This window comes from Ixodes scapularis, unplaced genomic scaffold, assembly GCF_016920785.2.
Source record: "Ixodes scapularis isolate PalLabHiFi unplaced genomic scaffold, ASM1692078v2 PGA_scaffold1__304_contigs__length_218370807, whole genome shotgun sequence".
NCBI classification, from domain to species: domain Eukaryota; kingdom Metazoa; phylum Arthropoda; class Arachnida; order Ixodida; family Ixodidae; genus Ixodes; species Ixodes scapularis.
The window spans coordinates 197,752,692-197,765,342 of record NW_024609846.1 but is presented as its reverse complement, the minus strand read 5'-3'; the positions used below and the strand labels follow the sequence as shown (position 1 = coordinate 197,765,342).

At 44.1% G+C, this 12,651-nt stretch overlaps 1 protein-coding gene across 1 annotated transcript; it reads right to left on the bottom strand.

The window, feature by feature from the left end:
* Positions 1 to 574: 574 nt before the first annotated feature.
* LOC115315790 lies at positions 575 to 11,861 on the bottom strand. Its single transcript, XM_040222201.3, has 3 exons — positions 11,651 to 11,861; positions 6,918 to 7,850; positions 575 to 906 (listed from the first exon to the last, which is right to left on the bottom strand). The coding sequence occupies exons 1-3, from the start codon at positions 11,859 to 11,861 to the stop codon at positions 575 to 577; spliced, it is 1,476 nt and encodes a 491-aa protein (XP_040078135.2).
* Positions 11,862 to 12,651: the final 790 nt, after the last annotated feature.

Below are 12,651 nucleotides of genomic sequence, written 5' to 3'. Positions count from 1 at the left end.
GAAGTTTGCACCGACAACAGCTTCAAGCACTTTGGACACTAAAGATTAAGAAAGTTTAGAGAGAGGATTTTAGCCCTCAGACCTATGAACAAGACTCCTTGGGAATTTGAAAAGATCGGGGTACATTGTGGCAATCTCAAGGACGTCGGTTCGACCACTTTTCGGAGGCCCATGAACAGTTGTAGTTTGGAAGCTATAACAGATGGGAGGAAGCTTCAGTGCCCCAGTGCACCGCCCACCACGGAGCTCAAAAGGGATAGGTGATTTGGCACAGCAAGAAGCGCTTGACTGACACTGTTACTCTACCAGTGCTACCCCGGCACGATACCCGAGTGTGGTTCCAGGAACAGGTCCTGTCTCGATCCAAGGTTTGTCCTTGCCGCCTAAGAATATGAAAAAGAAAGGAAGAGAGAGCAGGAGAAAAGAGAAATAGGTGGCAGAAAAAGTGAAAGAAAGAGGAAGAGGATAGAATAGGCAACTGACTAAGTCGCCTATTACGAGTATTTTTTGGCACCGCCCGATTGACTAAGTCGGATCGTAGTGCTGGCTGAGGTAGGACCTAAAGCGAGACAGATTATAGCTGTTGTTTGTTGTCCTTTACCGCTAGCGATAGCGCTGACCCATATGTTAAAGTAGGCGGCACACTGTGGCCTGCCTGCCCTTTAACATAGGCAAACAGGACTGACGCGCTTAAACGGAAACCACTTACATAAACCGCAAACTGGGTATTTATTGAGTCCATCGACAAGGCTGCAGAGTTCCGAGTAATTTGTTCGGAGCGTACTGCTAGCGAGGCTGCCTTCAGTCGCACCCTGCGAACTGCCCAAACAGCACCGATGAGTCCATTCACAACGGCGAGCGTGTGGAAGAGACCATCATAATTTCCTTCGTTATCTCTGAAATAACCTGCATAAAAAAATTTAAACCTTTGTTGTTATCTGCAGCACCACACTACACACAAGAAAAGAAATAATTGAATATATTTACAACATTTTAAGGGTACAGTCTATGCAGTGGAATGGAAGGATAAGTCTTGCGAATAGAAATATTCAAAGTAAGGGACAGCTACACTGCACGGCGCGCTTGGCCAGGAGACAACGTCTCCAGATTGACAAAATCAGCTCGTACAGAATTGCGCGTAAACGCATTTTCTTGCCTAGAAGTTGATGCTGAGGTCGAAACACGCTTTTCATTCAAGACTGTTACAAGAGCGTGAAGCCAAATGAGCGCCCTATAATATTATTATTGCCGACCAAATTGAGCCTAACAGTATTTCGCATAAGCTCTAAAACACATTTCTAAAACACAATCGTTAAGATAAAATTCCCCGTAATTGCCGGCCAAATTGGGCCTAACAGTATTTCGCATAAGCTCTAAAACACACCTCTAATACAGGACAGTTAAGGAAAAATTCCCCGTAAAAGAACGACAAACAGTATATCGGTAAAGTGCTTCCATTATAGACCCCTTTCGAAATTCACGTGCCGATTGTTAGAAGGTCGGTCGGAAACCCTTCCCAATGGCGAAAGAACTGACACCGTGGAACGTGCAAGTCATTCCATAAGATAGCGAACGTCGGAGCGCGCCTAACGCTTGGAGCCAACGAGCCCATCAAACAGTGCAAGTGCAATGTCACTGCGCTCATCACTTTTTTCTGTGTACACGTAGCAGAGCGCGTTAGATGGAGTACAGTTCACACGGAAAGAATAAAAACACCAAAAAATATACGAGGGACAGACACAGACAGTTTTTACAACGAGCAACTACATTTAAATGATGCTCATTACACTATGATGAACCGCTTTAGTCACAGAGAAAATTAAGTGAAGACGAAAATACAAGAAGATACTAGATCCTAGCGCCGGAATTGCCATAGAAAATATCTCCTCCAGTTTCTTCTTCTTCTTCTTCCTTTTCAGGAAGTTAAATTCAGCTATCTTTACTTTTGTCTTTTTGCAGTATCTTGGTATTTTCGCCTTCACTTAATTTTCTCTGTGACCAAAGCGGTTCATCCTAGTGTAATAGGCATCATTTAAATGTAGTTGCTCGTTGAAAGAACTGCGTGTGTCTGTCCCTCGTATATTGTTTGGTGTTTTTATTCTTTCCGTGTGACCTTTTTCTGTGGGCGTGTATTTTCTCTTTTCCAAACAAACGCATAAAGTGTTCCGTGACGTTACGGTTTTAATCCTTCTTTGTGCAGGGATTCCACGGCTACCAAAGAGAGCAGTTTTCCGAGAGGGGTCTACCTGACAGCCAGCGTAACGTTTCTGGACATCCTGCCGGTACTCGTTATAGGCCGTTTCAATGAGGCCAACCCCAAATATTGACATATAGATTGAAGAGTAAAAATTGTTTTAAATCAGTCAGAGGCTGCTGAAAGGCATCATTTTCCTTCCGCCGACAAATACGTGAATGAAAAAATGTAAGTAAGCATGGCCGCGAGGGCAGGGCAGCCAGGCCTTTACCAGGACGCTTTGGTTCAACATAAAATGAAAACGCGTAATCAGCGAGGATGATGCACTCCTACATCTTATGGGCGCAATGGCGGCTGCCTCGTTCCTGACCAGTGAAGTTGCACGCTACCCAGATGAGCTATCTATATTTTTGTACAGCTAACCGCGCTGAGGCCAAGAGCGCCAGACTACCCACACCTCGCGGGCATCGCCTACATGAGGTAGAACTAAGGCGGTGCGTGGAAACTTGGGGACTGACGGACAAGCCGAAAGATATTATTTGTCTCCTCTTTATTCAATTAAATGTTGAAGCCAGAAGCTTCGTGGTATTAATCCGTGTTAGGCATAGAGTGAGACAACTAGACCAGACTGCAGTCTTGGGTAAGTTACTTTTAAAAAGTAATTCGTTACAGTTCCCGTTACTTTCAGAAAAAAGTAGCGAAGTTACCGTTACAGTTACCGCAATAAAATAGTAACTCGTTACAGTTACAGTTACTTTTAAAAAGTAACGACGCTACTTCTCAGTTACTTTTCTACAACTCAAAAAATTTAGGGAAAACTAGAAAACGCCCCTCGCCAAGTTTTATTGCATAAAATTAAAAAGTGCGGTTTTTAGTTTATATTGTAACTTAGCAGGCAGTTGCTTTTGGAAAGTATTATCTGAAAGTTTCCCTTGTTTGATGGCGAACACGGCCCTGCCCTTGCTGAATAGGGGCTCAACTGGCGCGCTGGAAGGAATTGCACGGGAGCAAACGCGGACTTAATACAAATGCCTTATCCTTGGTAACACTAGCACATTGCTGGCTCGCTGAAGGTTGCGCTGGATTCATAGAGTCGCTGGACATATTTCAGTTTGTACCCGGCAAGCCAGAAACAAACCCCGCGCAAACAGCGGCAAATTTTGCCTCGACTGTTGACACCACGCCGGAGTAGTGGCGCACATCAAAATACAAAACATGCGCATTAAGTAGTAGTGGCGTTAATCAAAACACGAAACATGTGCAGTGCCTTCCGCGTGCATTGTTGATTCAGGGTTGGGTCAACCGATTAAAAAGTGTTTGCGCAGAAAAAGGAACAACCGCAACATAGATAGTGCTTCAAGATACTTAGATGTAAGTGTTCAGTCACAAAGTACATGCGCGTTTGTAAAGATAACTAGATTTTGTTTTCCATGAAATCTACACGTGGCTATATTCGGGTCATGACTCGCGAAAAAGAACGTATTTACAAGTTTGTGCAAGGCCAACTTGACACTCGAAATGTCGGAAAAGACAATTTGGAAAGTGCAAGGAATAGCTAGATTGCACTCGTTCAATGATTTATTATTCATAAAACAACTGGAAAGTAGCGACAAAAGTAACGTGGTTACTTTTACCGTTACCTCAGAAAAAGTAATAGAACTACAGTTACAAATTACATTTTTTTTAAAAGTAACTCGTTACAGTTACAAGTTACCGAAAAGTAACGAAATTACAGTAACGCGTTACTAGTAACGCGTTACTATTTAAGACTGGACCAGAGTAGCCCCCAACGCGGGGCACGATCCCACAACCTTGAGATTGTCTCATACTCTAACCGACGGAGGTATACTGCGTTAATCCCTAAGCTGAGGGTGCATTGGAAGCTACGTGCTCCTTTGTTCAGTCATGCCTATATAGGTCACTACGTGATCACAAGTTCCCCCGTACCCACGTGTCGAGAGTGGGGTCAGGTGATGAGAAGGAGGTATTTGGTTCTTCTGGGGAGGGCGTAGCTTCCACTGCACTGTCAGCTTTGAGATGAACGGAGTAGAGACGGGTGTCAGGTTGACCATTTCAAGAACTTTGCGTGGCGCACAGATGTGAACTTCCGTAGGCGCTGAACTAATAGAACGACATGCGCACAGGTCACGACTCCTTCTGACTTTTGCCGGACACGAGTTCGCGCCCCCATAAAAGTCCACGCAACCTTCCCCCTCCCCTTCCCGTATCGGCTTTGCCTCCAATTTGCTTTATATGCAACCCATGGAGCACAAAATCATGTCCGTCATGGAGCCGTGTTCAGGGTGGACTCCCCGCTGTAATGGCCCAGGTTCTCTCCCGTCGGCGTTGACTGAAGAAAATTTCCGTGTGCAGGAAAACACATGGCGAATTCCACGGGTCGTTTTGGAGCGCGCCGGGATCGACTTTTCTGGAGCGAGCCTATTTCAATGGGCGATCAGGTTCGAGACGGACGTGTTGCACAGGTCGTTTTGGATTAGGTTTTGGATCAAATGCTGCGATATACACTACCGCGTCTCTTAAATTGTTGCATTGAATTGATTATAAATATTTTAAGTGGAACTCGGAAGGACGTACTTTCTGTATTTGTTAATGATTTTCTTAAATACGTTCCGGAATAGTTAAAGCATGAATCGATTGTGCGATTTAGCTCACTTATTTTCTTTTTATTGGTGTAGAGATTGTGAAGTTGTGTGAATTTGTGTACGTGTATATATTTTGTTTCTCTGCTGCGTTAGGGGGGGCAGAGGCTCGTCAAGCAACACTGCTTTGCTTTTTTCTCTGCCTCCCGTCTCCAAGCGGAGAGAAATAAAGACTTTTGACTTTTGAGCTCCCGATCCAGATCTCGATCCGGATCTGAGAAAAGTCGCTCCCACGAGTTCGGCGGATTCAACCGGAATCCAGCCGCGCCAGCCCTCGGCGCACACACATGACTTCCTTTCTCGCGGGGCATCTCGGCTGATCTCGCCCATCCGGCATTCCGGCAATCTTCGCAAGAAGCTCCTGAGCCATTCCTGCCGCTCGTGCGTCGAACACGTGTTAGCGCCGCGATAGCGAAAACGTCTTCGAAACGACCGCGGCGGCCGCGGAAAGGGGATTCCCGGGCAAGTGAATGACGGGAAGGCATCTGCCGATCCCGGAGCAGTGGTCATATTCCACAAGGGATCCGTAGGTGGCGGACCCCGTTCGGATCGTGTGCTCCATTCCGGATCTGGTCAACTGATTCCAGCGCGCTCCAAAACGCCCCGTTGAATTTGCCAATAGTTTTGCTCTCGCAACGCTTCGGGATGTCTTTCACGTTTTAATGGCAAGTGGGACTCATTTATGTTCCCCTCTTTTGCATATTTTAGACTACGGAATTGTTCGCATGACCTGACGTCATCTGACGTCAGGCTGCCTGACACCTTGACGTCATGGCGTGGACTTGGTATCAAATGATATCATAACGTCACTTGGCGTCAGGTCACGTGTAGTTTACCTTTCCGCTAAATTTAGTGCGGAAATGAAGAAACACTATGTTTTGCACTCCCCGAAACGAATTAGAGCCTCGCTCAAGAAAACGCGGCGCCTTGCGAATGCTAAATATTTCCCTACAAACATTTCAAATAGCATGCATAGATGTCATATTGGTCTCATGAGTACTGGCAGCAAAGATATTTGCTGCCCATTCATCTACTTCTCTCTTTTAGATTGTGTAATTTATTTTTATTTTGTGCCTCATTTGTCTTTATTTTTACGCCTGTACGCTACAAGATGCATCTGTCTAATAGATTATTTAGAATGTATATTCCTTCATTATTTATTTGGAAGGGGGGGAGGAGGGAGTAGCTTTATGAAGTGATAAGAGTCCCTTTTTTTTTTCTACCTTCGTCTTGCCGTTGGAGGGAAAAAAAATAAACCTGAGCTACAGTTCAAACAACGTTGTGTTATTTCCATGTCTCGAGCACGAAATACGACAACCCTAAAGTTAACATGCCAGCTCAGGGAAGAAAGCGCAAGTCACAAGGGGTAAGGTGCGTGTGAGAGAAGGAGAATTTTTAATATTATGAAAAAAGATGGGAAGAGCGAGCACGTGTGTGCGAGCCGTTTCGTTGTCTTCAACCATTTTCCTGCCTTCATTCAGCGATCAATGCAATGAAAATGTTTTCAATCGTAACGCTGTATTTTCGCATTAAGCCTGCTGGAGATGTTTGCTGAATCTTATTGCCATACAATAGCAACATGATTACTCTCATAGCGCGGCTCAATTCAATAATTTTTCACAAATATCCGAGCACTACGTACCTGCCCTACATACCAGAATGCATGGCAGCGACCTTGTGATCTATACGAAATAAACCGTTTCCTTGTACAAGGGGATTTTTTCGTAACATATTCTTAGACTCCTTGTGGGTCTGTATACCCGAACGCCATCGTAGGGACTTAGGTTCAGAACCTGAATCCTTCCTCTTACGTGTAATGACCGCCTCTGAGGTGAGGCCATAACCGAGATAGAGATAAAGGACTTGTTTTTATCAACAGCTTCGCACATGTTGTCAGCATCGTTGTTTATCCAGGCATCGTCATTATCGTTGAACGGTGACGAGCCACGTCAGATGCTAAATAATTATTGAAATACAAAAATTTGAAGCATGGGGACTAAGAAATATATGAGTAATTTAGTACACCCTCGAAAATGGGGGAACACTGTCTAGAAAAGACTTACCAAGAAGGGGCGGTCTTGTCATCAGTAGCAGGCCTCCGATGAAGCGTAATGTTCCAAACATCATTGGTAGCGGTTGATCTTTGAAGTCATGCAGCAGCACTATTGATGGCAGTGAGACAATTAAACCCTGGCTCGCACCGAGCAATGAAGACAGCAGCAGCAATGGCAGCAACGATGACAACCAGATAAAACCTTCACAAGCGATTGCACATCCCACAAAGCTAAGCATGACTACAGTCTCTAAAGCCGCGACACGGCGATCGACCAGAAGACCCCCCATCACCCTGAAGAGTATATCCCCGATTGTGAATGAGTGCATCAAGTAAACCCCAGATCCCAATTCAATATTTTTGTCTCTCGCGAGATCAACGTGTATAATGATGAACGTCGTCAGAACGTACATTTGAACAGCGAACGAGAAAGCATCCACGTGAAATTTTATACTCGATAGAAGCTTTAGTGTATTCTTCAAGGCATTATGTGTGCGGTTGCGAAACGTTTTTTCGTCCTCTTTAAGACCTATGATTTTTTCCTTCCTTGCGGTTAATGACGCGTCATGGACAACAAATAATATGTTTTCTTTTTCTGTGAAATCTAAGCTTTCTTGGGAATCTTCGCCATTGTCTTGTGTTATTTTAGGTTCAATCACCGGACGGTTCACTGACACAGGCTCCTTGAAACGTTTAGTATGCACCCAGGGGGGGCTTCGAAGGGCCAGAGCTGCGGGAAATGCATTTAGAGTAACTGCGCCAAGAAGTAAAAATGCTCCCAGCGTTCCGTATGTGGAAATAAAATAACTCGTCAGCTGCGGCATAAAAAATACATTCACTGCTTGAAATGATATTGCGATTGTGATTGCTGTTGCTTGCCACTTTTTGAAATGCTGAGTGCATATCGTGTTCACAGCGACCGTAATTCCACCCAGGGTTCCTCCTGAAAAAGAAGCTTAGTTTCAGAACGTAAGCAATGATTGCCAAAATAAAGTTTGCTTTTTAAAATTTCTTTTGAAAGAAATACACGCACACAATATTATCACTTTGAGCCAAATGCAAGCTAAAAGAATGATCGCTTTGAGACAATACAAGCACACATAATCATCTGTTTTCCAGGTAAGGTACAGCTTTATGCAAAGGCATAAAATTATTTAAATGATTAAATATGCGAGTGTTAAGACAGTATCTAGCTTGCAGACATTCCATACCAACAACCTTTCTGTGGAACATGTGTAATCCTAATATAACTGTCAATATCAAAGCTTCTCTCTTGGCGGAAATGCTTTAACCCTGAAATATTTTATCTTTAAACCATGTTTTCAGTAGCAGCACAATAAATTATAAATCATTAAACCGGGTATTTCTTGATTTTTCTAACTTATCCGAAGCGATAGGAACCACCTAAGAATACATGTATACTATGTTTTTTTATTGTGTTCTTATTTTCGGTTTAATTACGAAAGTCGTACATCAGCCTGCATAATTGCTTCAGTGTTTGACCGTTTTATACCTTCAAGTAGTAATCTGATTTTCTCAACTTTCTATACACGACGAGAAGCCGTTAAAGTCTTGTTTTCTTTGTAAAAAAATATTAGAAACCAATTCCTTATGGGAATATTGAAGTATGGGTGATGTGCTTCATCTCGCTCTCATTAGCACCAAACAAAAATATTAATTGGTCTTAAATTTCCATAATTTAGACGCTAATTATCGAAGTCATCTTAAAATGTGAACATGGAACCACGGAGATCACGACATATATAAGGAAGTTCCACCGACGCAGCTAGGAATTGACTGGATTGAAAGTGCGTTTAAGGTAATTTGGGAACGGTGCAAGGAAGAACACGTTGCAGGTGTAATTTGACTTTCACTTGGAGCATACTTTTTAAGGATATGATATTTTTACGGCCATGTTTTGCTAGGATGATCTCTTTTGAGTCGTCTCATTTACATTTCCTTTGATATTATAGAAGTTACCGACAACTACACATTACAGGAGTGCTGCAAATTTAACTACCTCTCTCTCTAACTGCAGGTGTACCTAATATGCACTCTCTTGAGTGTCAGCAAATGCTCTGCGCTATTTACTTCTGAAAGTGTCAAACGATACTCGAATAATTAACGACCAGCGTGTTGGTGAATAGATACGTACGAGTACATGAAAAGATAAAACATCGAGGGCGGAGACGGACACTGTGGGATATTGCTACCAACTAACACAGGTCCCGACAGAGTAACCAAAGGGTTATCTCAACAGCGGCGGCGATCTCAAAGGAGCCATCAAACCTAGTAGCCCGCGGTTCCCACATCTCCGCGGCAATGTAGACGTCGTTTAAGGCTACATGACCGCGGGTCGGTTCGATTAATTACTCCGTCGGTGCCAATGATCGTCTACCTTGTCTCACTCTCTCGAATATAGCGGAAGAGAAGACACAGGTACCAGAGTAAGGACAGAGTCCAAGAGCATTTATTAGAACACTCTTAAAATGAACTGCAATGTCCCCATCCAAAATGCCCCCCGCGCCGACAAGGTAAGAAAAGGTCCTTATCTGCCAGACGCGGGGTTCCGGAGAGCCAAGACCGGGGAAGCATCCGAGAAGTCGCCGACACACGTCCTATCTCTTTCGCGGTCACCCGGACGAGTTCCTTTCCCGAAAGCGGGAGAACAAGAGGCGAAACCTCCTCGCCTGTCAGCAGTGATCCGCATCCGAGCGGGGGGAACGGAAATCGGTCCCCCCGAGAGAGAGTGAGAGGAGGGTCTCCCAAGCCAGGCGGCCCTCCGCCTCACGAACAGGTCGGAGCTCATGGCGAAGCAGGCCCAGTGTTCCGACCCGCGGCCGTTATCACAGCCATCGGGGAAGGGACATCACGGGAATCCCCACAACACAGAACCGCTTTCATACTCTAAGACAGGGGCCTCTAAACCATGGCCCACGGGCCAGGGCAGATTTGGACCGCGGAACTCTTCCGAACAACCAGCGGCTGTTCGAAAGAGTTCCTAACAGCCGCTGGTCTTCCTTCTGACACGCTGCTGAGCTGCGAAAGAAGTGCACGTAAAGAAATGGCGCTGCGCCGCGCTTCAAATGCGCAAACCAAGATACCAGAAAAAACAAGAGAAACTGCATCGTAATGCAGGTCCTCTCGCCATATTACTAGAAACGGACTGTCACCACCAGCAATACTATTCTTAGTCTCCTGTTTCATGTCTGCGTCACTCTAGGTCTGCTCGATTGTTATGCCTGGTCAGTCGTTTTGTGCACATCTGTGGTTTAATATCACAATTAGCTTAATAATAAATTAGGAATTAATGGTTCTGTGATGATTTGTTTTTATTCACACTTTCTCTAACACCATTTTGTCTGTTTAAATGCTAATCTAGGTTTATTTATTTAGTTTTTCTTTTTTTATATTTACTTTTGTTTTCGGGCCCTCCAGACTGCGACAGATCGCCGATCCGACTCCTTAGCCAAAACGTTTGGAGACCCCTGCTCTAGGATGAAGATTCCTTTAAACGCGCACAAGTTAGAAAACCGAGCTCAATTCGATAGCTAACAAAAGAAGATACAAAGGCTGTATACTTACCGTGCACGATTCCAAAGAAAATTGTAATAAATAAAAGGCTGGGTGCAAAGTAGCAGAGCGAAATTCCGGCGGATGTAACCAACGTTGAGATCACCAGCACTGCGCGACAGGAGCAGACTTCGCAGAGATACCCAAACACAAGCGCTGCAAATATTACGTCATAAATATGGAACTTATGAAACTCGGTGCACACTGAGGCATTTGCATTCACATTCGAAACCTATTTTCCGAATATATCGTTCTCTTTAAGGAGCCGCAAAAAATACGCTCAAGGTTTTAAGATACCATAATGCCAGGTTTTAAAATAAAAGGACCAAACCAAGTGTAATAGAACAATAAAACTCTATTGATTATTTCCACTGCGTGTGTTTCTGTTCGCTCATCAAATCTAGGCATAAAAGAGATGTTGGTCTGGATGAAATAAACATTATGATCTAATATTTCCAAGTTCCGCAGTAGAAAATTGAAAGGTGCATTGATTCAAGCGGAGTAGCTGTCACTACGCAGAAAAATCATACAAAGCGCAAAGCATACAGTGGCGACCTACGACGGACTAGAGCAGGGAAGTGGATTGTTCCATAGTAGCGTAATATTGTTATTGTCCGCGTTTCAACCAGAAAAATTGTTCGCCAGTTTCGCGTTTTACACAAGTTAAATACCCAATAATCTCAAACTAGCAGCTGGAGGGCTCGACTAAATAGAAAAATGTAAATAAAAAAAAAAGAATAAAAAACAACAAACATTTAAAGTAAATACATTTCTAGCTTTCAACGCGGACAATTTGTAGACATTTTGGATATTCACCACTTCTCTGACCTTTTTTTAAACCAGTGTTTCTATGGGATGATCACAGTTCTTAATGAAGAACATGTACACAGTTTATATTTTCCCCCTTCGTAATGGTATCGGCGTGAGCGCCGTTGGATTTACAAAAGATTGTTTTATGTAACAACAAAAGGTTTCTAGACATGTCGAATTGACAAGGCGTTTCACTTAACAAGATGTGGGATGCATTCCTTTGCAATACTAGGTACTGTACTTCGTATACCCTCAATGCACGCATTGTTCAAGGTTGAGGTTGCCTCTACACGATATCTCTCTCTTTAGACACATTCTCAATTTGTGACGCACTTATTATTAATAGGTGTTTCTGCTCACCGCCCATAAAGTTGCAAGCGATCTGTACAGTCATTGGCATGGAAGCATCTTCACGTGTGACATCGAAGAACTGAACCACTCCCACAAAAAGGACTCCACTTGAGCGAATGCTTAACGTTGCGGTAAGTGCGACCCAGCAGCAAAACCCATTAACAACCCAACTCCGCCGAGAATCCAGTCCAAAGATGGCATGCTGCTTGAGACTTTCCATTGTCCTGGTAGAGGAAATTGAAACCCACTGCCGTGTTTAATGTAAAACAGATCCTTGCAGAATGATTCGTCGGACCTATTGCAAAAGAAGAGAAAAGGAAGGATGGTTTCTGAGCTTATTTTTATATATGGCACTCCAATTAGCAAGGATTATTTAACTATTGTCGGTGACAACTCAAGCTAGGACGAGGGAAAAGAACATGGGAGAGGAGGAAATAGACACAACGCTGGCGAGGGGAGGGGAAAAATCCCGCCCCTCGCCAGTGTTGCGTCCGCTTTCTCCTCTCCCATCTTTCTTTCCCTGGCCCTACCTTCTAAACCTGCAACATACTATAAAAATAATGAAACTAATATTACTCCAGCTCCTAAATTAACTACTATAAAAGTAAAGAGTGCACTTCAAAATGGTACAGGGTTTTTTCATCACAAAAATAAACTTCACACCCCAAATGCTGCCTCCACACTCTAAGAAAAAATGGAGGAAAAAAGTGGCAACGGCGCGTCTTCTTCCCTTCTACTGACGCTCCCCCAAGCGGAAACGAAGAGAGGGGAGGAACGAGACGTTTTTCTCCTTCTCCAGGCCGACGGGAGAAAGCTTTCGCCCTTCCGACTTATCTCCTTCGGTGTCGTTTTTCGAGCACGTCGCGCACGTTGTTTAATAAATTTTGTTAAGCCGCTAGAAACAGCGAAGTTCCGGAGCAGTGCCAGCAGTGCTACGTACACTGGATAAGATGGCCGTCTCCGGATTGCGGGACACACGCGGAACTACAGTAGCGGAACCACGCGGAACT